This window comes from Loxodonta africana, chromosome 15 (assembly GCF_030014295.1).
Source record: "Loxodonta africana isolate mLoxAfr1 chromosome 15, mLoxAfr1.hap2, whole genome shotgun sequence".
Classification (NCBI taxonomy): domain Eukaryota; kingdom Metazoa; phylum Chordata; class Mammalia; order Proboscidea; family Elephantidae; genus Loxodonta; species Loxodonta africana.
In genome coordinates, this window is record NC_087356.1 from 36,219,643 (window position 1) to 36,246,321 (window position 26,679).

Sequence of the window (26,679 nt, forward strand, 5' to 3'; positions counted from 1 at the left end):
ATCTATCTATCTATCTATCTATCTATCTATCTATCTATCATCATCTGTCCACCGTCTATCCATCATCTATCTATCTATCTATCTATCTATCTATCTATCTATCTATCTATCTATCTATCTATCTATCTATCTATCTATCTATCTATCTATCTATCTATCATCATCTGTCCACCGTCTATCCATCATCTATCTATCTATCTATCTATCTATCTATCTATCTATCTATCTATCTATCTATCTATCATCATCTGTCCACCGTCTATCCATCATCTATCTATCTATCTATCTATCTATCTATCTATCTATCTATCTATCTATCTATCTATCTATCTATCTATCTATCATCTATCTATCTATCTATCTATCTATCATCTATCTATCTATCTATCATCTATCTATCTATCTATCTATCTATCTATCTATCTATCTATCTATCTATCTATCTATCTATCTATCTATCTATCTATCTATCATCATCTGTCCATCGTCTATCCATCATCTATCTATCTATCTATCTATCTATCTATCTATCATCTATCTATCATCTATCTATCTATCTACCTATCATCTATCTATCTATCTGTTAGTGTTTCTATCTAGGCATGTGTATATATTCTACGTCTTAATTAAAATTTAACCCCTTGAGATCTGTGACTACCTCTTCATTTCCTCCAAGCTTGATTAGAGTTGAAGCGCAAAAAAGTTTATGAATATTAACGAAGAAACACAACTGACACAGTGTAGTCACTTTTATGAGGGATTGTACACTTTTTTAAAGTCATGTGCTTAATGATCAAATTCAGAATCTTTTAAATTACGTGCAATAATTCTTAGCAAGTGTTTTACTACATCTTAAAACAATCAAAGCATTTAGACTTCACCAATGCCAAATTAAACTGTATTTATTGAGCTAGGTTTTGACAAACCCTGCAAGCTACGTAAAGCATCATGCTTAATTCTTTATTCATTTCTTAAGTTACAGAAATAAATATGCCATCTTTTTTCCCTTAACTTATAAACCATTTGAGATTATTTTTGAAATGCTTATTTTAAAATATAAGAAAACTTTCTAAGCAAATATGTTTTCTCCTAGGGGAAAGGCATGTGTCTAGACAAGAGCAGATGGAGCCTCCCTGTTTCTCCTGGGGTACTTATCGTGAATGGAGTGCAGAGGGCTGGTTTTTTTTTGTTGTTTTTTCCTTCTTCTAGGCAGTCCTTTTTCATCTTTCATCAAATAATTTAGCTCATGGGTTATGTATGGCCTTCTGGAACTTGGATTTGATTTTGATGTTTAAAATGTACATTGTAATTTCCCAAACATGAATTTATGAAAATGGCAGCCTTTAGGAACTCCCACAGAGGGAACAGATGACTGGCTCTGACGAAAGAAAGTTCAAGAATGCATACAGGAAAGAAGAATGAGGACTAACTAATGGTTATCTGAAGGGTTAGAATCAGTTGGCAAATACTCACAAGAGAAGAAGGAGCAAATTAAGCTATGCTACTTTTGGTCTTGCACCTGACTTCCAATAGTGAATGTCTTTTTTATTTTATTTTATTTTATTTTATTTTATTTTATTTTATTTTATTTTATTTTATTTTATTTTATTTTATTTTATTTTATTTTATTTTATTTTATTTTATTTTATTTTATTTTATTTTATTTTATTTTATTTTATTTTATTTTATTTTATTTTATTTTATTTTATTTTATTTTATTTTATTTTATTTTATTTTATTTTATTTTATTTTATTTTATTTTAATGGATATATGAATCAAAAATATTATGTTGGTATGAAAAACTATTTTTAAATCATGTGAATAGAAGTCTTTTGTTTAAATCTTCTGAGATACCATGAATTGTGAACTTTTTCTATATGACTTTTTTTTTTTAATTGTACTTTAGGTGAAGTTTTACAGAACAAACTAACTTCTTATCAAATAGTGCACACAATGTTGTATGACATTGATTAACAACCCCACAACATGTCGACACTCTCCCCTCTCAACCCTGGATTCCCTATTACCAGCTCTCCTGTTCCCTCCTGCCTTAGAGTCCCTGCCCCTGGGCTGGTGTGCCCCTTTAGCCGTGTTTCATTCCATGGGCCTGTTCAATCTTTGGCTGAAAGGTGAACCTCAGGAGTGTCCTTATTACTGAGCTGAAAGAGTATCCAGGGGCCGTACTCTCAGGGTTTCTCCAGTCTCTGTCAGGCCAGCAAGTCTGGTCTTTCTTTTTAAGTTAGAATTTTGTTCTACATTTTTCTCCAGCTCTGTCTAGGACCCTTTGTTGTGATCCCTGTCATAGCAGTCAGTGGTGGTAGCCAGGCACCATCTAGTTGTGCTGGACTTAGTCTGGTGGAGGCCCTGGTAGATATGGTCCATTAGTCATTTGGATTACTCTTTCCCTTGTATCTTTAGTTTTCCTCATTCTTCTTTGCTCCTGAAGGGGTGAGACCAGTGGGGTATCCTAGATGGCCGCGCATAGGGTTTTAAGACCCCAGACGCTATGAATATCTTCTAAACTGACTAACAGTAATCAAGAGAGAGCTCAGTTGAAGCTACAATATCTTCGGTCTAGAAAGATTAAGATTTAAATTTAAAGGACATATTTAAGTATGATCTCTAGCCTTCTTCCATCAAATTTCAAAAAGCATTTGAGGATACTTTATTCAAGATTCAAATTCAGCGAATCAACTAATAGAAATCAAAGAATTACAGTGTTACAAATTTGAGATAGAAGGGAAATACTTTTACAAGAATATTAGATTAAGCTGTGAGACTTACTGGAAAAGAGTGTTTTGTTTTAACTAGGCAAGCTGGGTTTGGAGTATTTAATTTTGCCAGCTACTAGGTCTTTGGTTAAATTTCTCAACTGTTAAAGATTCCTGTTTCTCATCAACATGCTAGGGTCATAACGGAACACAGTGTTTAGCACCAGCCTTCTTGTCAATCAAGATAAAAAGAAAGCTTTTAGGAGAGAATTTATTAAACCTGTTCCTGAGTGCAGATTTCACAGGAAATTCATTATTAAAAATGCAACACAATCAGAAGGATGATGAGGTCCTACCAAGGAGAGAGATGGGCATATATGTGAGGGAGCTCCGTTAAGATAAATTGTACCAACTTCTCAGTTTTCAGAGATTCAGCACTAATTGGTATGCTATTTTAAGTTTACTTCATCATCTCCCATCAGGCCCATTTTTGAAATTTGTGGTGAATCATGGTTATATCTCCAAGTTTCGTCTGAAGGAGACAGAATGATTTTGCTTGTGATAAACAAAAGGGTGTATGGATGCATAGATGCAGAGAGTCATGATGTGAAGACAACAATTACAAGAACCATTTACTAACAATCTTTTATGTGCCAGGCACCATAGGCAGCAAATTACATACAACCCATTTTGTTGTAAGTACCTTCAAGGCCAGGACCATTCTATTGTATTTGCCTCTATTCATAGTGCCTAGAGCACTGCCTATATTTATATATACGCTTGCTTAATAAATTTGTTGAATGAATTCTTTCTAGATTTTATGTAAACCCTGGAGAGTAGCTATCATTATCCCTCTTTTACACTTGAGTAAACTGAGGCTCATATTGCTTAAATAACTGTACAAAATCAAATCCAAGATTCCACTTGCACAAAATCAAATATCAATATTCAATTACATTTTTGCATGACTCCAATAAATATACCAGAAGGCTAGACCAAGCATAGTTGCTAAAATTGAACAGAAATCTTAAGATATTTTTTATTGCTAGATATGTTCACTGCTATTTTTATTTTTGGGAAACAATACTGCATTAGTTTTCTCTTGTGTAACAAATCATTCCAAAATTTAGTGGCTTAACATTGCAAACTTTTATTATCTGATAGTTTCTATTCAGGAATTTGGACATGACTTAGCTAAATCCTGCTGCCTCAAGATCTCTCACAAAGCTGCAATCTACTGATAGGGATCAACTGGGAAGGATCCACTTCCAAGCTCACTTACATAGTTGTTGGAAGACCCTAGTTCCAAGGGGGTTGTCAGATTGAAGGCCACAGATTCTTGCTGACTATTAGACTAGAAGCCACCCCCAGTTACTTCCCATGCGTGCCTCTCCATAGAGCAGTTCCCAACATCGCAATTGCCTTTCATCAGAGTAAGCAAGCTAGAGAACAGGACAGAGCACTCAAGATGGAAGACCGAATCTTTGTGTACCCTAATGTCAGAAGTGACATCGCATCCTATTAGCCATAATCTATTGGTTAGAAGTGAGTCACAAGGCAGGCATCACAACAGAGGATCCTGGACAGAGATGGAGAAAAATGTAGAACAAAATTTGAACTCACACACACACAAAGACCAGACTTACTGGTCTGACAGAGACTGGAGAAACCCCAAGAATATGGTTCTTGTACACCCTTATAGTTCAGTAATGAAGCCACTCTTGAGGTTCACCCTTCAGCCAAAGATTAGACAGCCCCATAAAACAAAACAAGACTAATGGGGCACACCAGCCCAGAGGCAAGGAAGAGAAGGCAGGAAGGGACAAGAAAGCTGGTAATGGGGAACCCAAGGTTGAGAAGGGGGGAGTGTTGACATGTCGTGAAATTGACAACCAGTGTCGCAAAACAATATGTGTATTGTTTAATGAGAAATTCATTTGCTCTGTAAACCTTCATCTGAAGAACAATAAAAAAGTTAAAAATAAAATAAAAAATTTAAACAAAAAAGTGAGTCACAAGGTCCAGCCCACACAAGGTGATATTATTATACAAGAGCATGAATAATAGGAGGTGGGATCATTAGGGGCCATTTCACAGGCTTCCTACTACACATAAGTAGTGATGAGATGCAAAAACCAGAACAGGAAAGAGAATAAGGCTGCTAAATAGCATTATTAGGGACATATTTAAATTCTGCCACAATGGTCCTATTTCCTTGTGCAATGGTTTCTAGAACACAAGGTCCATTGAGTCAAGATGAAGCCATGCAGTATGTCACCAGAAGGGAGCAAGAGAATGTCAGAGTTAGCCAGTAGGGAACGAAATGACCAAGATTGGCTCAATGTAATTAGGTGAGTTGGAGCGGAGAAGGACAGTGAGAGTTGGGGCAATTTACAAAAAACAAGATAAGCTGGTACATAATTCAAAGACAACATTGTACGTGCCAAAAGAAAGTAAGAAAAAAAAACTTACACTTGGCATGGATTCAGATATTTAAATATTAATCTTAGAATCTCAGAAGCAGCTATTTAACCATCAACAATGAAAGTCATAATCAGAATTAGAGTTAGTGTGAAAAATCAAGGTCAGAAGAAACAGGTATGGACAATGCAGGAGATTCCAGCCAAGTGCTTCAACAAGGTTCCAGCCACGTTTATACCTTGAAGGACAGCCTTTAAGCCTAGTGGAGTACATGGGTATCTTGGTTATCTAGTGCTACTATAACAGAGATACCACAAGTGGATGACTTTAACAAAGACAAATTTATTTTCTCACAGTAAAGTAGGCTAAAAGTCCAAATTCAGGGACTCAGCTCCAGGGGAAGGTTTCCCTCTCTCTGTCGGCTCTGGAGGAAAGTCCTTGTCCTCAATCTTCCCCTGGTCAAGGAGCTTCTCAGGCTTAGGGACCCCAGGTCCAAAGGATGCTCTGTCTGCTCACTTCCCTTTCCTTTTATCTCTTAAGAGATATGTCTTGAGAGATAAAAGGTGGTACAGGCCACACCCCATGGAAACTCCCTTACATTGGATCAGGGATGAGACCCGGGTAAGGGTGGTGTTACAATCCCACCCTAATCTTCAACATAAAATTACAATTACAAAATGGAGGACAACCACAGACTACCGGGAATCATGGCCTAGCCAAGTTAATACACACGTTTTTGGGGGGACATAATTCAATCCATGACAATGGGCTATAAATTATTTCTTGCCCAGTAAGTGAAGTTCCCACCCAAGTATCCCTAAAAGGATGCTGAGCTTAAGTTTTTGAAAGATCCCTGTGAATACAAAACCTAGAATGCAATCTAATAATTAATGATGATGAAGTTCTTTACTAAAATTACTGAACCAATACAAAATGTGGATCACCTTCTATAGTTCATTCTCTATTGCTTTTGAGTGGTGCCAAACGTTCAAATATATTACACTTTCTGTTTGGATTATTCCCTACTTCTACACTGATTATGACTTGGATCTTCAGGCTCTAACAGGCTCCTCATTAACTGATAATGCTTCAGGAATATGCTAAAGTATCAAGATGTATCCAGTGCCTTGTAAATAAATGGTAGTCACAATTTCCTTTGTGCAAATCCAGGACTCAAGTGGTTTAGATGAATTTCTGGATAGTGCACATGGTTAATGCCCTTGGTTGCTAACCAAAAAGTTGGTGGTTCAAATTGACCTAGAGGCACCATGTAAAAAATATCTGGTAATCTGCTTCTGAAAACTCGACAACCGAAAGTTCTATGGAGCAAAGTTCTACTCTGATACACATGGAGCCACCATTAGTGTGGGTTGACTCGATGGCAACTTGTAATGGTTTAGAACATGTTCTCCTTTATACTTTTCCCTCCTCTCACCTTGCATCTATTTTTGGTCTACCCAAATAAAATCCCTTAGCTGTGACCTACAGACACCATTTTTGGGAAAGAGTGTCTGTAGAAACAGCATCAGGAATGTTCCTAGTGTAAGGGACACTGGAAATGATCCACAGAGGGTCCCAAATTAATACTTTCTAGCTCCAGTTACTCAGAAAACATAAATCTTTACCTAACTCCAACTGCTAAAAGGGGGGCTTGTTAATTATGTATAACAGGAGAGTGTATTGTAATGATTCCTGGACTGGATTAGGAGGTTGGCCACAATAGTTCATCCCAGTCCTATATTCTGTTTTGCTTCTAGATTTCCTCCAATGTTCTCATTTATTCTTTTTATATATATATAATTTGTACTGTGCTTTAAGTGAAAGTTTAGAAATCAAGTCAGTCTCTCACACAAAAACCCATGTATACCTTGCTACCCAGAAACCCAGTGCCTTGCTATACACTCCCAATTACTCTCTCCCTAATGAGACAGCCCTCTCTTTCCCACCTCTTTCTCTTTTCATGTCCATTTCACCAGCTTCTAAACCCCTTCACCCTCTCATCTCCCCTCCAGGCAGGAGATGCCAACATAGTCTCTAGTGTCCACCTGACCTAAGAAGCTCACTCCTCACCAGCATCCTTCTCCAACCTATTGTCCAGTCCAATCCCTTCTGAAGAGTTGGCTTTGGGAATGGTTCCTGTGCTGGGCCAACAGAGGGTCTGGGGACCATGACCACCAGGGTCCTTCTAGTCTCAGTCAGACCATTAATTCTGGTCTTATGAGAATTTGAGGTCTGCATCCCACTGCTCTCCTGCTCCTTCAGGGGTTCTCTGTTGTGTTCCCTGTCAGGGCAGTCATAGGTTGTAGCTGGGCACCATCTAGTTCTTCTGGTCTCAGAATGATGTAGTCTCTGGTTCATGTGGCCCTTTCTGTCTCTCGGGCTCGTAATCTCCTTGTGTCCCTGGTGTTCTTCACTCTTCTTTGATCCAGGTGAGTTGAGACCAACTGATGCATCTTAGATGGCTGCTTGCCAGCATTTAAAACCCCAGATGCCACTCTTCAAAGTGGGATGCAGAATGTTTTCTTAATAGATTTTATTATGCCAATTGACTTAGATGTCCCCTGAAACCATGGTCCCCAGACCCCTGCCCCTGCTACGCAGGCCTTCGAAGCATTTAGTTTATTCAGGAAACTTCTTTGCTTTTGGTTTAGTCCAATTGTGCTGACCTCCCCTGTGTTGTGTGGTGTCTTTCTGTTCTCCTAAAGTAGTTCTTATCTACTATCTAATTAGTGAATGCCCCTCTCCCATCCTCCCTCCCTCCCCCCTCTTCTAACCACAAAAGAATGTTTCCTTTTCAGTTTAAACTATTTCTCAAGTTCTTAGAATAGTGGTCTTTTGCAATATTTGTCCTTTTGGAACTGACTAATTTCACTCAGCATAATGCCTTCCAGGTTCCTCCATGTTATGAAATGTTTCACAGATTCCCCACTGTTCTTTATCGATGTGTAGTATTCCATTGTGTGAATATACCATGATTTTTTTATCCATTCATCCATCTTGGGCACCTTGGTTGCTTCCAGCTTTTTGCCATTGTAAACAGTGCTGCAGTAAACATGGGTGTGCATATATCTCTTTGTGTAAAGGTTCTTATTTTTCTAGGATATATTCCAAGGAGTGGGATTTCTGGATTGTATGGTAGTTCTATTTCTAGCTTTTTAAGGAAGCACCAAATCGATTTCCAAAGTGGTTGTACCATTTTACATTCCCACCAGCAGTGTATAAGTGTTCCAACCTCTCCACAGCCTCTCCAACATTTATTATTTTGTGTTTTTTGGATTAATGCCAGCCTTGTTGGAGTGAGATGAAATCTCATTGTAGTTTTAATTTGCATTTCTCTAATGGCTAATGATTATGAACATTTCCTCATGTATCTGTTAGCTACCTGAATGTCTTCTTCAGTGAAGTGTCTATTCATATCTTTTGACCATTTTTTAATTGGGTTATTTGTCTTTTTGCAGTTGAGTTTTTGCAGTATCATGTAGATTTTAGAGATAAGGTGCTGATCAGAAATGTCATAGATAAAAACTTTTTCCCAGTCTGTAGGTAGTCTTTTTACTCTTTTGGTGAAGTCTTTGGATGAGCTTCATTTTTAGGAGCTCCCAGTTATCTAGTTTTTCTTCTGCATTCTTAATAGTGTTTTGTATATTGTTTATGCCATGTATTAGGGCTGCTAACATCATCCCTATTTTTTCTTCCATGATCTTTATTGTTTTAGATTTTATATTTAGGTCTTTGATCCTTTTTGAGTTAGTTTTTGTGCATGGAGTGAGGTATGGGTCTTGTTTCATTTTTTTGCAGATGGATATTCAGTTATGCCAGCATCATTTGTTAAAAAGACTGTCTTTTCCCCCATTTAACTGTTTTGGGGCCTTTGTCAAATATCAACTGCTCATATGTGGATGGATTTATGTCTTGATTCTCAATTCTGTTCCATTGGTCCATTGGTATCTGTTGTTGTACCAGTACCAGGCTGTTTTGACTACTGTGGCCGCATAATAGTTTCTAAAATCAGGTGAAGTAAGGCCTCCCACTTTGTTCTTCATTTTCAGTAATGCCTCATTTATCTGGGGCCTCTTTCCCTTCCATATGAAGTTGGTGATTTGTTTCTCCATCTCATTAAAGGATGTCATTGGGATTTGGATCGGAATTGCATTAAACGTATAGATCACTTTAGGTAGAATAGACATTTTTATGTTAATTCTTCCTATCCACGAGCAAGGTATTTTCTTCTACTTATGTAAGTCTCTTTTGGTTTCTTGTAGAAGTGTACTGTGGTTTTCTTTGTATAAGTCTTTTACATCTCTGGTCAGATTTATTCCTAAGTATTTTATCTTCTTGGGGGCTACTGTAAATGGCACTGATTTGGTGATTTCCTCTTCTATGTTCTTTTTGTTGGTGTAGAGGAATCCAAATGATTTTTGTATGTTTATCTTGTATCCGGATACTCTGCTGAACTCTTCTATTATTTTCAGTAGTTTTTTGGAGGATTCTTCAGGGTTTTCTATGTATAAGATCATGTCATCTACAAATAGAGATGCTTTGACTTCTTCCTTGCCAATCTGGATGCCCTTTATTTCTTTATTTAGCCTAATTACTCTGGCTAGGACTTCCAGCACAATGTTGAATAAGAGTGGTGATAAAGGGCATCCCTGTCTGGTTCCCAATTTCAATGGGATTGCTTTCAGCCTCTCTCCGTTTAGGGTGATGTTGGCTGTTAGCTTTGTATAAACGCCCTTTATTATTCTGAGGAATTTTCCTTCGATTCCCATTTTGCTGAGAGTTTTTATCATGAATGAGTGTTGAACTTTGTCAAATGCCTTTTCTTCATCAATTGATAAAATCATGTGAGTCTTTGTCTTTTGTTTTATTTATATGGTGGATTACATTAATTGTTTTTCCAATGTTGAACCATCCCTGCATACCTGGTACGAATCCCACTTGGCCATGGTGAATTTTTTTTTTTTTTTTTTTGATATGTTGTTGAATTTTATTCACTAGAATTTTGTTGAGGATTTTTGCATCTACATTCATGAGGGATATAGGTCTACAATTTTCTTTTCTTGTGGCGTCTTTACCTGCTTTTGGTATCAGGGATATGATGGCTTCATAGAATGAGTTTGGTAGTATTCTGTCCTTTTCTATGCTCTGAAATCCCTTTAGTAGTAGTGGCGTTAACTCTTCTCTGAAAGTTTGGTAAAACTCTGCAGCGAAGCTGTCTGGATCAGGGCTTTTTTTTTTATTGGGAGTTTTTTGATTACCTTTTCAATCTCTTGTTATGGGTCTATTTAGTTGTTCTACCTCTGTTTGTGTTAGTTTAGGTAGGTAGTGTGTTTCTAGGAATTCGTCTATTTGTTCTAGGTTTTCAAATTTGTTTGAGTATAGTTTTTCATAGTAATCTGATATGATTCTTTTAATTTCAGTTGGGTCGGTTGTAATATCGCCCCTCTCATTTCTTATTTGGGTTATTTGCTTCCTCTCCTGTTTTTCTTTCGTCAGTTTGGCCAGTGGTTTATCAATTCTGTTGCGTTTTTCAAAAAACCAGCTTTTGGTCTTGTTAATTCTTTCGATTGGTTTTCTGTTTTCTATTTCATTTAGTTCAGCTCTAATTTTTATTATTTGTTTTCTTCCAGTGCCTGTGGGTCTCTTTTGTTGCTCCTCTATTTGTTCAAGTCATAGTGATAATTCTTTGATTTTGGCCCTTTCTTCTTTTTGGATGTGTGCATTTATTGATATAAATTGGCCTCTGAACACTTTTGCTGTGTCCTAAGGGTTCTGATAGGAAGTGTTTTCATTCTCATTGGATTCTATGAATTTCTTTATTCCATCCTTAATGTCTTCTATAATCCAGTCTTTTTTGAGCAGGGTATTGTTCACTTTCCAAGTGTTTGATTTCTTTGCCCTGCTTTTCCTGTTATTGATTTCCACTTTTATGACCTTATGGTCAGAGAAGATGCTTTGTAATATTTCAATGTTTTGGATTCTGCTAAGGTTTGCTTTATGACCTAATATGTGGTCTATTCTAGAGAATGTTCCATGTGCACTAGAAAAGAAAATATAGTTGGTTGCTGTTGGGTGGAGTGTTCTGTATATGTCTACGAGGTCAAGTTGGTTGATTGTGCCATTTAGATCTTCCGTGTCTTTATTGAGCTTCTTTGTGGATGTCCTATCCTTCACCGAAAGTGGTGTGTTGAAGTCTCCTACTATTATTGTGGCACTGTCTATCTCACCTTTCAACACTGTTAGAGTTTGTTTTATGTATCTTGCAGCCCTGTCATTGGTGCACAAATATTTAATACAGTTATATCTTCTTGGTGTATTGTCCCTTTAATCATTATATAGTGTCCTTCCTTATCCTTTATGGTGGATTTAACTTTAATGTCTATTTTGTCAGAAATTAATATTGCCACTCCTGTTCTTTTTTGATTGCTGTTTGCTTGATATACTTTTTTCCATCCTTTGAGTTTTAGTTTGTTAGTGTCTTTAAGTCTAAGGTGTGTCTCTTGTAGGCAGCATATAGATGGATCTTTTTTTAAGATCCATTCTGCCACTTTCCGTCTCTTTATTGGTACATTTAGTCCATTTACATTCAGGGTAATTGTGGATAGGTATGAATTTAGTACTATCATTTTGATGTCTTTTTTTGTGTGTTGTTGACAGCTTCTTTTTCCCACTTGATTTTATGTGGTGAGTAGATTTTCTTTATATATTGTCCTTTACTCATATTTGTTGTTGTTGAATTTGTTTCTGCTGAGTCTGTACTTTTCCCTTGTATTTTATTTTGATGAGTAGGATAGTTTGTCTCCTTTGTGGTTAGCTTATTATTTACCCTTATTTTTCTAAGTTTAAAACTAACTTTTATTTCTTTGTATTGCCATATCTTCCTCTCCATATGGAAGGTGTATGATTACTTTTCTTAGTCCCTCTATTATTTTAATGTTGTCTTCTTTTATATAGTAACATCGCTGTTACCCTGTTTTGGGCTTTTTTTTTTTTTATAGTCTTGCTTTGTTTTTTGGTTTTCCCTGTCTGGGTTGACTTCTGGTTGCTCTGCCCAGTGCTCTAGTCTTGGGTTGATACCTGATATTGATTTTTCTAACCAAAGAACTCCCTTTAGTATTTCTTGCAGTTTTGGTTTGGTTTTTACGAATTTCCTAAACTTGTGTTTATCTGGAAATGTCTTATTTTCCCCTTCATATTCTTTTATTTAAGAGACAGTTTTGCTGGATATATGATTCTTAGCAGGAAAATTTTTTTCTTCAATTTTTTAAATATGTCATCCCATTGCCATCTTGCCTTCATGGTTTCTGCCAAGTAGTCCAAGCTTATTCTTATTGGCTCTCCTTTGTGGGTGACTTTTCGTTTATCCCTCGCTGCTCTTATAATTGTCTCTTTATCTTCAGTTTTGGAAAATTTGATAATAATATGTCTTGGTGACTTTCTTTTAACATCTACCTTATGTGGAGTTCAATGAGCATCTTGGATAGATATCTTCTCATCTTTCACAATATCAGGGAAGTTTTCTGCCAACAAATCATCACAATTTTCTCTGTTATCCCTCCCTGTTCTGGTACTCCAATCACTCATAGGTTATTTCTCTTGATAGAATCCCACATGATTCTTAAGATTTCTTCATTTTTTTTAACTCTTTTATCTGATTTTTCTTCAAAAATATTAGTGTCAAGTGATTTATCTTCAAGTTCAGAAATTCTAGCTTCTACTTGCTCAATTCTGCTCCTCTGACTTTCTATTGAGTTGTTTAATTCTGTAATTTTATTCTTAATCTTCTGAATTCCTGATTGCTGTCTGTCTATAGATTTTTCCACCTTATTAAACTTTTCATTATGTTCCTGAATAATCTTTCTAATTTCTTCAGTTGCTTTATCTGTGTGTTCCTTGGCTTGTTCTGCATATTGCCTCATTTCCTTCCGGATGTCTTGAAGGGTTCTGTATATTAAACTTTTGTATTCTGCATCTGGTAATTCCAGGAATGCACTTTCATCTAGAAGATCCCTGGGTTCTTTGTTTTGAGTGCCTGTTGAGGTGATCATGGTCTGTTTCTTTGTGTGACTTGATATTGACTGTTGTCTCCATGCAATCTATAAGTTATTGTGTTAGTTTATGCTTGCTTACTGTGTCGTAGCTGCTTGCTTTGTTTTGTTTTGGTGTACCCCTATGGGTTGCTTGAGTGAGCTAAAAAAAAAAACAGTGAGCTAGCTTGATTATTTTCACCTTTGGAGCTCTGGTGTCCTGTCCCCAGCTGGCTAGAGCTGTTACCAGGTATATCATTGTAGGAGCCCAGTTTTCTTGTTTGAATTCAGCTCAGGTTTTCAGGTAGCTGATCATCAAGTGTGTGGTACAAGCTCTGTCCTACAGTCTTAGAGGGGCAGGGGTGATTGGCATTTATACCGTATATACCAGTATATACGCTGAGAACCGACCCCCAAGTGTCTCTGAGGAAAACGTGTCTCTGTTCCCTAGAGTGTGCTGGTGGGTGGGTTCTGCAGAGGGACCATGTGCACCCAAAGTTTTTGTTTGTAAGGACTAAGAGGTACCATTCATCTTTGGAACCCTGTCATGGGTGGCTGGATGGCCTGAATGGAGCTTCCAGTCCTTTGGTCCCTGATGTGGGTAGGTGAGGATGTTGTTTACTAGGCAAAGCAATGTCAAATGTCAAACACCCACCTCTCCACCGCACAGCTGATATGGTTGGAGTCTGCCAACGAGGGCCTATTCTCTCAAAATAGGCCCACATAGGTCCATGCAGAAGGGAAAGGTGCTCCAGGTCCATGGACGATTAATGCCTGGACAGGAGCTACTTCTGTCCTGAGCTCCCCTGGATAATGGAGCTAACAAATTATCTTTTCCCCCCAGTTGCAAATGTTTTCCTTCCCCAAGGCTGGGAGAATGGCTCTAGGTGCTCACCAGGATCTATCTCATGCCCAGGGATTCAGCCGCTGAGGCCGGCTTGGGGGCGGGGGTTGCGCGGTAAAATATATGGAAGTACTTAGCTTTTGCCGAGAGCGCCATTCTCCTCAGGTTCCAGAGGTGTGAGTAGGCTGTGCGGCTGGCTGCTTCTCCCTGAGGAAACTGCGGCCGAACACTAGGACTAGCCTGCCACCACCGCCGCCGCTGCTCCGGGATTGGTGCCTGAGGGCTCCCCGTGATTCAGGTCCGGTAACTCCTCTCTGCTTCTGAGTGGTCTCTTCCTTCTCCAACCCTCAATTCACTGTCTAAGCTTGCCTTTGATGCTCAGGGCTCCAAGCTTGTCACAAATATACTCTTTTTACTTATTTCTTCGGATCTTTGTTGTAAAGAGGGCTTGCCAGAAGTGTCTGTCTATTCTGCCATCTTGGCTCTGCCTCTGTTCTCATTTATTCTTAATTTTTATATTCCCTATTAGCACTTGGGAGTTCCCTGGGTGATGCAAACAATTTGCTCTAGAGTACTAACCAAAAAATTGGAAGTTTGATTCTACCCAGTGGTGCCATGTTAGAAAGGTCTGGAGATTTGTTTCTGTAAGATTACAGCCAAGAAAACGTTATTGGAGTAGTTTTACTCTGAAGCACATGAGGTCACCATGAGTCAGAATTGACTTGATAGCAATGGTTTTGGTGTTTTCTGTTCATTAACAGTTGTTGTTGTCATTAGGTGCCATCAAGACAGTCCTGATTCATAGCAACCCTATGTACCAAACACTGCCTAGTTCTGCACCACCGTCACAATTATTGTTATGCTTGAGCCCATTGTTGCAGCCTTTGTGTCAATCCATCTCCTTGAGGGTCTTTCTCTTTTTTGCTGACCCTCTACTTTACTAAGCATGGCGTCCGTTTCCAGGGATTGGTCCCTCCTGATAACATGTCCAAAGTACATGAGACAAAGTCTCACCATCCTTGCTTCTAAGGAGGATTGTGGCTGTACTTCTCCCAAGACAGATTTGTTCATTCTTTTGGCACTCCATTGTATATTCAATATTTTTTGCCAACACCATAATTCAAAGGCATCAGTTCTTCTTTTGTCTTCATTATTCATCGTCCAGCTTTCACATGCATATGAGGCTATTGAAAACACCTTGGCTTGGGTCAGGGATACCTTAGTCCTTAAAGTAACATCTTTGCTTTTTAACACTTTAAAGAGGTCTTTTGTAGCAGATTTGACCAATGCAATGCATTGTTTCTTTGTTGCTGCTTCTGTGGACTTTGATTGTGGATCAAAGTAAAATTAAATCCTTGACAACTTCATCCTTTTCTCTGTTTTTCATGATGTTGTTTATTGGCCCACTTGTGAGGATTTTTGTTTTCTTTCTGTTAAGGTGTAATCCATATGAAGTCTGTAGTCTTTGATCTTCATCAATAAGTGCTTCAAGTCCTCTTCACTTTCAGCAAGCAAGGTTGTGTCATCAGCATATCACAGGTTGTTAATGAGTCTTCTCCCAATCCTCATGAGACTGGTTATTTCCCTAGAACACAGGCCTTGTTTATTGTCTTATATCTGCCCCTCCTAATAAAATCTATACACGCAACACACTGAAGAGAGTGTGTTGACTGACTATACTACCCACAGTTGGGTCACCTCTCTTTATGCAGATGTGGCAAGTTGAAGATACAATTATGAATCTTTCTATTTGCCCAGTGGTGAAGCTCCCATCCAGGCAGCCCTGAAAGGATTCTGAACTCAGATTTCAGAGAGGTCCCCAGAGACCAAACTTGAAAGGTGCCCACTAATAACTTTGTTAGTGACTCATGAAGCTCTTTAATAAAATTACTGACCCAATATGAAATGATGGGCAGAAAAATATAGAGAAAGAGAGAGATTTGGTATGTGAAATGTGATACTGCTCATTTTGTTCCTATAATAATCAATGACAAATAAGTTCTTCCTTCTATCCTATTATTTCACTTTTCATTCTTCTTCTTCCAACTGGATAGATTCTCTGTGCCAAAAGCCACAACAAGGGCTTAATAGGCAAAAAAATAAAGAAGAGATAGCCTCTGCCTAAAAGGGACTCATGCATAAGAGTTGACATAGAGAAGTGTCAACAGACATCCTAATACAGTGTAGTAAGTCCACTATCAACGCACTCATGATTATGATATGACAAAGTTGTAAAATAGAGAACTTACAAACTTTGTGGTTCTGGGGATTAGAGAAGGCTTCACAGTGGCAGTTAATTCTCAACTGGAGACTGATGGGGAGATTCACTTGGGCCAAAGACAGCAAAGTCTATTTCAGTATGAGAGGATAAATTATTCTTCGTATGTGGTAGGAAAGACCATGTCATATTTGGAGACATAGAAGTAATTTAGTCTGATGAGAGAGTTTGAGTATATGTGGAAATGGAGAGACAGAGAGAGAAAGGGAAGGAGGGAGGAGAGACAGACTGGAAATATAGGCAGGAGCAGATGCTTATTTGATTTTGTATCTTGATAAAGATTTTTTATAGTTCCCTCTGCACTACAGGGAGTCATTGGAGGATTGAAAGCTGGGGCGTTGACCTTACAGAAAGTTACTCAGATGACAATGGGGTAGCTGGCTATTCACCTCCACTACCTCTAGTTAACCTTGATTTTTGCTCTTATGGTTGTCATCAGACCTATTTGCATCTTTAGCACAACTTCTCCTTCATTTTACTGACTCACCTGGTGCTCTGAAACTTCACCCCTGAAGTCTCCTAGGAGGATTCAGTGCAGAACTTCATCACCTCTGGTTTAGGATCTCGATCAACATTACAAAGAGGTGACCTTGATTTTTATATGCATACTTAACTCTGATTTCATTACTTCTGGAATGTCATCAGGTTGTAGCCTAGTATGCGCTCGGCATACAAAAGTATAGCTAGAATTTAACAGTTTATACCCAACTTTGATCACCTTTGCAGAATACAAGCTATTAAGAACAATCTGGCATTTCTGATAAGTAACAGTAAAGTGGTGCCTATACTTTTGGATGTAATTCAGAAAGAAGAGAGAAGTTTCTATTTATATAATCCTATATTAGAAACTCTGTTAATATATAATGTGTGAATCACAAAGGCAATGCTGTGTTTTGTCCTAATTAGTGGGAAGCAGAAGTAGCATCATATTTGAAGTAGTTTGAGATCTTCTATCTCAGCATTACTTTTGGGGCATTTAATTTTTCGGACACCAGAAAGGTGTTAGAAGAATTCATAGTTTAAGTAATACCTTAGTTTTAGTCAACATGGATCTCATTGTTCTGTAAACTTTTGTTTTTCTATCCTACCACTCTTGAAAGTAAAATATAACTAAAATAATAAAGAACGCAGTAACATGGAGAAGAATGGGGTGTTGGCCAAAGAGCAGTAGCAGCTGACCAAGCTTTTAATAAATATGTATAAAATGCACTTAACAGCAGAGCATGGAGAAAGATTTTCTTAAGGCTCAGACCCAGAAAAACACCGAAGTGTGGTAAGAGAAATGGATGTCTTCTCAGTTATAGTAAATATTATGAATTGAATGTGTTCACATTAAAGGCTTTACTAGCTTGGGCAATACAATAAGGTCATTTGAATATTAAAGCTAAATTGGACTAACTCTGAGCTCCCATTTCAACAGATAGGATTCTGCACCACCATTTTTTTTTTTTCCTTGAAAGATTGGTGGTCTTTTCTGTTCCAATCTCTTCATAAAAGCATCTGGATTTTAACTTTTCTGACAATGCTACATCAACAACACTGTTGTTCACACCAAGACTCTACTTCCCAAATCTCCCTGGAGAGACTCTGTACTCCATGCTGGAATGAATAGAATGCCCATCTCCCAACTTGGGGTTTCAGAGCAGCACTGGGTATATTCAAAGCCCCACAGCATCATCCCTCATGAAAATATTTCCTTTATATCCTCTGTCTCTCTCAGGCCTTGAGTCAGGGAGGGAGGCCAGAGGAGAACGATAACACTCCATTTTTCTCCTCTTCAACTCTTCTTCAAGGTAGGCTTATACAAACAAAACAAAGCAAGACAACAACCCTGTTTTCCCCTTTGTTTTCCAACAGGTAAAGTTCTTCATGCAAACAGAAGTATGTCTATGGGGGTTGAGGGCTTGGGGTGAGGCATTGCCGAATTCAACTCTCCAGTTGACGGTTATTAAGGCATAACAACATTAAGTGTTTCAGCAGAATCCCCGTCCCTCAGAAGAATGCTCTGTGGATGTATTTCCCCCAAACCACCCATTAAAAACACTGTGGAACGCAATTCTACTTTGACACGCCTGGTGTCATCATGAGTTGGAATCAACTTTATGGCAACTGGAAAAAAAATCCTCACTTAAAGCTAATGTTCAGATTGGTTTCTGTTATGTTCCAGACCATGTGATATAACTTTATTTTTTAAGAGCCTTTTAATATATATTTTTATAGTCATAATATAGTCCATAAGAAGTGCAACCTTGAGATTAATTTGTAGATCTCTTTTTAAATATTTGAATTATGAAAAGATTGAGATACCAAAGAATAAATACTAACAGACACCCTGCTTCCACACTTAGAGGAGTAACAATATTAATATTTTGCAGTATCTGATTCACTTCATTTTTTTTTTTTTTTAGAGAATTTTTAATATTGTTAAAGGAAAAACAAAACACCAAATCAGTTGCTATGGAGCCGATTCCAATTCACAGAGTTCCTATGTGTTTCAGAGTAGAGCTGCACATAAAGTTTTCATTGTCTGTGACCTTTTAGAGGTAGATCATCAGGTCTTTCTTCTGAGGCACCTCTGGGTGGATTTGAACCATCAACCTTTTGAAAGTGTTATAAATCCTTTCAGAACATGTTTAATAAATATGTAAACCCCAGAGCCGTCGAGTCGATTCCAACTCATAGCGACCCTATAGGATAGAGTAGAACTGCCCCATAGAGTTTCCAAGGAGCGCCTGGTGGATTCAAACTGCCTACCCTTTGGTTAGCAGCAGTAGCACTTAACCACTACACCACCAGGGTTTCCTATGTGCTTAAATTATACATCGTACTCTTTTGAGTATTTTTAAATTCTCACAAATACTTCTTTTCAGTTTGCTTTTCAAACTCAACAGTTTGACCTCGTGATTTATTTGCTTTAATATGTTGACCATTTCCTGATTCAAATCCCTGAAGCCATTTGGCCCCAACAGATTTTGTACTGCCCATGGGCCTGGAGTGAGCAGCTCACAGTTGTTCCTCCTCAGTTGGAGGAGTCAGAATGGGGCTGGGGCTAGCTTCCTTCCTGTTGACAGAGCTTCCTTCAAGCTTTTTATTCCCAGGTTTTGAATAATATTTCTGATTATTAATTCTTAGAATGTACAACCTAACAACTTTATCTGTAGATGCCAATAAACACTTACTCAACCCTCCCAGTCAACATCCCTCTAGATGTTAATATTTGGCCATGCCTTAGTTTTTTTTTTTTTAGATATATGTCCCATGGGAGAAAGATGTGGTAGCCTGCTTCCTTAAAGATTTACAGCCTTTGAAATCCTGTGAGGCAGTTCTACTCTGTCCTATAGTGTCGCCATTGGTTGGAATCAACTCAATAGCAATGGATTTTTTGGTTTAGATAATGTCCCAATTCGCTAGGAAACTGGAGCTTTCATGTCACTAGATTTTGTCAGAGTGCTCACAGAATGATGTGTACCCATTTGCACTCACTTCTTCAGTAAAAGTGTCCTTTTTCTTCATGCTTACCAAGATTGATATTATTGTTGTTGTTGTTAGGTGCCGTCGAGTTAGTTCTGACTCATAGCGACCCTATGCACAACAGAATGAATCACTGCCCAGTCCTGCTCCATTCTTACAATCGTTGTTATGCTTGAGCTCATTGTTGCAGCCACTGTGTCAATCCACCTCCTTAAGGGTCTTCCTCTTTTCCGCTGACCCTGTACTCTGCCAAGCATGATGTCCTTCTCCAGGGACTGATCCCCTCTGACAACATGTCCAAAGTATGTAAGACACAGTCTCACCATCCTTGCCACTAAAGAGCATTCTGGACACACTTCTTCCAAGATAGATTTGTACGTTCTTTTGGCAGTCCATGGTATAGTCAATATTCTTCGCCAACACCACAATTCAAAGGCGTCAACTCTTCTATGGTCTTCCTTATTCATTGTCCAGCTTTCACATGCAAATGATGCAATTGAAAATACCATGGCTTGGATCAGGTGCACCTTAGTCTTCAGGGTGACATCTTTGCTCTTCAACACTTTGAAGAGGTCCTTTGCAGCAGATTTGCCCAATGCAATGCATCTTTTGATTTCTTGACTGCTGCTTCCATGGCTGTTGACTGTGGATCCAAGTAAAATGAAATTCTTGACATCTTCAATCTTTTCTCCATTTATCATGATGTTGCTCACTGGTCCAGTTGTGAGGATTTTTGTTTTCTTTATGTTGAGGTGCAATCCATACTGAGGGCTGTGGTCTTTGATCTTCATTAGTAAGTGCTTCAAGTCCTCTTCACTTTCAGCAAGTGAGGTTGTGTCATCTGCATAACGCAGGTTGTTAATGAGTCTTCCTCCGATTCTGATGCCCCATTCTTCTGCATATAGTCCAGCTTCTCGTATTTTTTGTTGAGCACACAGATTAAATAGACATGGTGAAAGAATACAACCCTGACGCACACCTTTCCTGACTTTAAACCAATCTGATTGGTTTAAAGATATTATTAGACCTTTTTTAATCTGTCCATCTCAATAGCTGTGTATTATCTCACTGTTTTCATTGTAGTTTTTCTAATCTTTAGAGAAGTGGAACATCTTATCATGTATTTATCAGTAATATGGGATTTCTTTTCTGTGAATTGCCTGCTATAATGCTTTGACTATGTTTCTATTTTTTTCTTATTGATCTGTGTGAATATTAATCCTACTTTTTTTGTTGTTGATTTGTAGGAGTATTTATCCTACATGCATGTACAAGTATTAATTCTTTATCAATTATACAATAAGAGCAAATAACTTTACGTAACCCAGTGCCCCCTGATAATATATATAAACCTGTAAAATCATTGATGGTCATGATTATAATGGCTTGGACATCACATAGAATGAAATTAATATTATTCAGCATTTTCTGTTTAAGAAAGAAGGGAAATTTGCAATTTCACGTAAGAAAGGTACTCATCCCCAAATGTCAAATACATATAAAAATGTTTTCATGCTTAAGGAGGTCAGTTTCAATTATCTGGACTATTGGGTCATGTAAAACTGTTTGTTCCTAACATAAATGGATATATAGAATGGCCTGAGCTTAACATGCTGGTTTTGAGAAATGTAATTGCATTTGATTCATATTTGCAACAATACAGCTCAGTATCCCCCGAATTATTTTTACCTAAAAGCAGAGTTCAAAAGACTAAAAATAAAGTTAAAATAGTATAGAGAACCAATCATAGTCATTCACCCACCAAGGGATATCCACCCCATGTATGTTTTGGTTTTGATAATTTCTATTGAAAGACTGGTTACTCTATTTTCTTCTATCCCACTCCCTAATTTTTAAAAAATAATATCTGACTTTTTTCTGGTAGAAATACATTTTTCTAGGAGTGTTCTATCTTGAATACTCTGACCCTAGAGAGTAAAGTAATTTAGCAGAGTTTCTCACATCGGGAATTAAAATGGACGTTAAAATATCCACACAGGATGAAAATGAGCATAAAGATGAATCAAGCATGAAAGTTCAGAAACGGAAATAGATGAATGATGTTTCTATTTTATGGTCCTTGTAAATAAAATGAAGTGTATTTTTGGCTTTCGTTTGCCGTATGAATTGATTGCTACAAGATAACAGCTGAGAAAATTGAATTACAATTTTCGAGAATCAGTGAATCTGCCGCATTTTTTAAGTAGCCAGTGGAACTATTCCAGACCTTTCCACGGAGTTTACTTTCCACAAATCCCTACGGTCGTGTGTAGGTATTCCTGTAAAAAGAAGGAGGTGTCAATATTTTAGAGACTTACATACGCGTCTATTGTCAGGTCAAGGAGGCCATAGTAAACTTAAACGAATCAAATTTATATTTGAGCTCATCAGTCTTCTTTCTCCATAGGCCTTTCTGCTAGAGTCCGTGTTCTCCCTCTCCTCTTCAGCCCTGTTCACCCATGAGCCTCCCTCCACAGCCATCTCTCTCTGTCTCAATTCCTGCTTTCCCAACAAAAATGGGATGTGTTTAGTCATTTCATTAATACTTTACTAGGAAGCTGTTTATGTTAAAAAAATAAATATAAAAAACCATCGCTGTCAAGTTGATTCCGACTTATAGCGATCCTATGGGACAGTGTGGAACTGCCCTATAAGGTTTCCAAGGCTGTAATCTTTACAGAAGCAGATTGTCAGAGTGGCTCATGAGTTCCTTGCTGTGCAGTATAACCCAGCGTCCTCGAGTCGATTCCGACTCACAGCGACCCTATAGCACAGAGTAGAACTGCCCCACAGAGTTTCCAAGGAGCGTCTGGTGGATTGGAACTGCCGACCCTTGGGTTAGCTGAGCAGGATAAAGGTCTGCTATTCACCAGCTGGGAACCCAGGTGGTGTAGTGGTTGAGTAGTTAAGTGCTATGGCTGCTAACCAAAAGGTCGGCAGTTTGATTCCACCAGGCCCTCCTCGGAAACTCTATGGGTCAGTTCTACTCCATCCTGTAGTCTCATTACAAGTTGGCATCTACTCAGACAGCAGTGGGTTTTGGTTTATTCGCCAGCTGTGTCTGCTGGTGCTATGTATTAGCATATCTATGTATTAGCTAGGAGCTCTGGTGGTGCAGTGGTTAAGAACTTAGCTGCTAAATGAAAGGTTGGCAGTTTGAAACACTGTGGGGCAGTTCTCTGTCCTATAGGATTGCTATGAGTCAAAATCTACAGCAACGGGATGTATTAGTTAAATATTTATTGTTATCTTCTAAGGGCCAGATTGTAGGAGAAAGATGTGGCAGTCTGTTTCCGTAAAGATTTACAACTTTGGAAACTCTATGGGGCAGTTCTACTCTGTCCCATAGGGTTGCTATGAGTTGAAATCGACTCAACGGCAGGGGGTTTTGGTAAGTGCCAGAAGCCGCCTCACTGAATCCGATAGGATCTTAGAAGGTTTAAAAGGATTTAAAAAGAAAAAAGAAAAAAAAACCCATTGCCATCAAGTTGATTCTGACTCATAGCAACCCTATAGGATGGAATAGAATTGCCTCATAGGGTTTCCTAGAAGCACCTGGTAGATTCAAACTGCCGCCATTTTTTGGTTAGCAAACTTGACCAAGGTTTAAAAGCTAGTCACTAACAGGTAGATCTCAACTCAGTTTGGGATGACATAAAATCTGTACTCTTAAACATTATATCACTTTACCTTGGGCAGGTTTCTAAAACTTTTTCTGTTGCAAACCATCACCGTGGTCAGAGTAACTGTTTTCCTGGAAAGGTAAATGGCACAAAAACCATTATATTGGTCTCACCCCAAACTGGGCAGTGTCCCATCTAGTCCTCTTCCACTGGACTGTTGGAATGCTAGGGCCTGCCACTTTGCCCAGGGGCTGGAATGAGGGCCTGTGAGAGAAAGATTGTCTAATCCACCGCTTTTTACTTTGTTTAACCCAGTGATGCCACGCTTTGCTGAACAAGTAGAGGTTGCCATTGAAGCCCTGAGTGCCAACGTCCCTCAGCCGTTTGAGGAGAATGAATTCATCGATGCCTCTCGCCTGGTATATGACGGTGTTCGGGACATCAGAAAGGCTGTGCTGATGATCAGGGTATGTGAGGCCTCTGTAGCCTGGAACTTACAGAGCTTTTAGCAGTGACCCTAAAGAGTTAATTGTCTTATTTATTTATTTTTTAATTACTTAGTTAAACAGGGCAAGCTGTTGGGGTCCTAATTAGTTAGATAAGATAGACTCTTGTACTTATGAAAAAAATAGGGAATTCCAACCTAGGAGACCAGATTAGCACTCAATATCCTAAAGAACGGTGTCCTGCCTGCCTCTGAATGCATTGTTCCTGAAATTTGATACCATCTTGGGGTTCCCCTGCTATTGTCCATTTGTTCCTCTTCCCAATACTGTCTTCCTATCAGGATCAAAAAACCATGGATGGAAAAAAAAATATTAAGATTACCCAGCTTAGTAGTGTTATTGTTTAAATACAAAAGTGATACATATCTACATTCTCTTTGTAAAAAAATTAAAAGGTTATAGACAAGGCTAGATAGCCCTAGAGTAAACCTTCCTCCACCTCCCACCCACTATCTTTAGATCCTCAGACTCCATTTTCAGGTAGTTGTGAGCCTTCCAAACCATTGTCTAGGTAAATATATATAGACACAGGTCTAGAAAATAGATAATGTAGTTGACTTTTAAACTCATGTAGTGTCATTTGCAACTCACTTTTTTATCTGTAATGTGCTTTCATTTATCTCTGTTAAGACACATAGGTTTCCCCATTCTGCCTAATCGCTGTATTGCACTCCATCATAAAATGAGATTTTTTTTCTCCTTACCTACCAACGGTTTAATGTAGTAGTTTTCAAACATGGCATGGGGACAGTGTCTGACCTGCTCTAACTTCACAAGGAAGAAGGAGAATCAGGATCAACAGCCCAAGGCTGTTCCTGTATGGTATTAATTCTGATTCATGTTCCTCTTCACGTGTGGTATGCCAAGCACAAACAATGAGCCTGAAGTGATCTGAGCGACACAAAGTGAAGTGTCACCAGAACGAGTCATTCTCTAGAAGACTGTTGGCATCTGGGAGGTTAGACCAATACATTCCTACTTCTCCTGAAGCATCCACCAAACTTTCACTTGGGAGCTCAAACAGCATCTTCTGATCTTTTTGTCTTTAAGTCAGCTTGACTGTTTTGATATCAAAGACATCTTCCTTTCATAATAATTGTCTAATTAATTTGAAGTGATCAGAGTATTCCGTAAATTATATCAGACTAAAGTAATTATGCTTAATGACGTGGAGTTCAGGTTTGAAATGTGGGGACTGTCAGATTAAATTCCTGTTCTTTGAACTTGCTCACTTTATACCTGTCAAACTTTTACCAGCTCTCAAGGCCTGGCCCAAATGTGCTTTCCCCAGATTTTCTCCCTCAGAAATCATGACTCTATCCTTTAACCATCTATAACTGTTTCTGCATGTGCGAGTATGTGTTACACTATTTCTGTTTATGTATATTCCTTTTTTTTTTAGACTGTGAAATTTTAGAAAGCAAAGGCTGTCTCTTTTTTTTTTTCTCTTCAGTATGGTGCTTTGTCTGGCACAGTGCCTTATGGTGTGTGTGTGTCTTAGTGTGTGTGTGAGAAAGAGAGAGAGAGAAAGAGAGACAACAAGCAGTAGCAGATATCTAACAAGCTGACAGAAAAGACTTGAGAATTAAAGGAAAAGGAAAGGAAAGATAGTCAGCCTTGTAATCCCGTAAAAAATTAGATCCTTTTTTTCCATTACGTACAAACTTGTGAAATAAAATAATAGGCCACAGAGTTATGTTTTCTAAGCATTTGGCTCTAAATTCCACTACAATCCTCCAGACGTATTCCCTCTTTGGCCATTTTTCTGCTTTGTTAGCCTTCACATTTTTGTGACAACTATTCATCTGGGAGGCTGAAGGCATTTATAGCCATCTTTCATTTATTCATTCATGAGCTGTAAAAAAAATTTAATTTTAGATAAAATGCCATATCTTTGTTACATGAAGTGTCATTCCTCCATCTTGACATTTCAAGTGGTTTGATCAGATGGCTTTCACACTTAAAATGTAGGAAGAGAGAAGCGCACAGAATGTACAAATTGTTATTTTTAAAAACCTCCTTCATTCAGCATCCAAATGGATTCATTTCGTACTTTAATAATTTCTTGGGTTTCTTTCTGAGTATAATGATTAAGTATACCTAAAAAAAAAAAAAATCCATTATACTAAGCCAAGAAGAAAGACCATAAGACAAGTAGAGCTGTGTCTTTCCCAGGAAACCCAGTCGTCCTCGCACCCTTTCTAAGGTGTCAATTATACTTTGGAAAAGAAAAAAAAAGTAATTCAGGAATAACTGCAGAAAGGACCTTGAAGGGTCAGACTTTCCATCACCTTGCCTCTGGGCAATCTATACATATTTAATGGTGATGTTGGTATCTAGGCCCTCCAGGATAGCTCCAGGCAACCCTCTGAAGGAGACAAAACTTGTCCCTGGTGTATTCCATCCCCACCTTTTAAGACCTGATTTATCTCTTGGAGCAAGTCTCCTCTGCCCCTCCTGCCTTTGTGTCTGCCACTTTCTTGCTAAGGCTCGCCTTCCGTGATCTGATTTTTCTGACTACTCCCCAAAGTAGTTTAACAAATAAATAGGTAAATCTGTCAGACCAACATATATTTAAGACAAAAAGGATTAAACATTTAGTGTTGGAAATTAAGCCTAAATGGGCAGGGTAGCAGGTGGCCATATCTTGATGTTTGGAGACCCGTATTCCACAAATTAGTAGGGTTTTTCCTAAGAATGACCCTGAAGAATCTACAGGGATGTCTATATGCTAAACTGGTAAACTTCTGTAAATGGAACCCACTAATTTTACTATGTATCATACTTTTGATAAGAG

General features: G+C 38.3%; 1 protein-coding gene across 6 annotated transcripts in view; it reads left to right on the top strand.

The window, feature by feature from the left end:
• The window catches only part of CTNNA2 (catenin alpha 2), a 1,142,650-nt gene that overhangs the window by 1,035,344 nt on the left and 80,627 nt on the right, over nucleotides 1-26,679 (top strand). For all 6 annotated transcript variants that reach the window (XM_023552816.2, XM_010593677.2, XM_003413708.3 and 3 more), the window contains one exon: nucleotides 23,692-23,843. In XM_023552816.2, coding sequence (XP_023408584.1) covers nucleotides 23,692-23,843 — 152 coding nt within the window. The remainder of the gene's footprint in view (nucleotides 1-23,691; nucleotides 23,844-26,679) is intronic.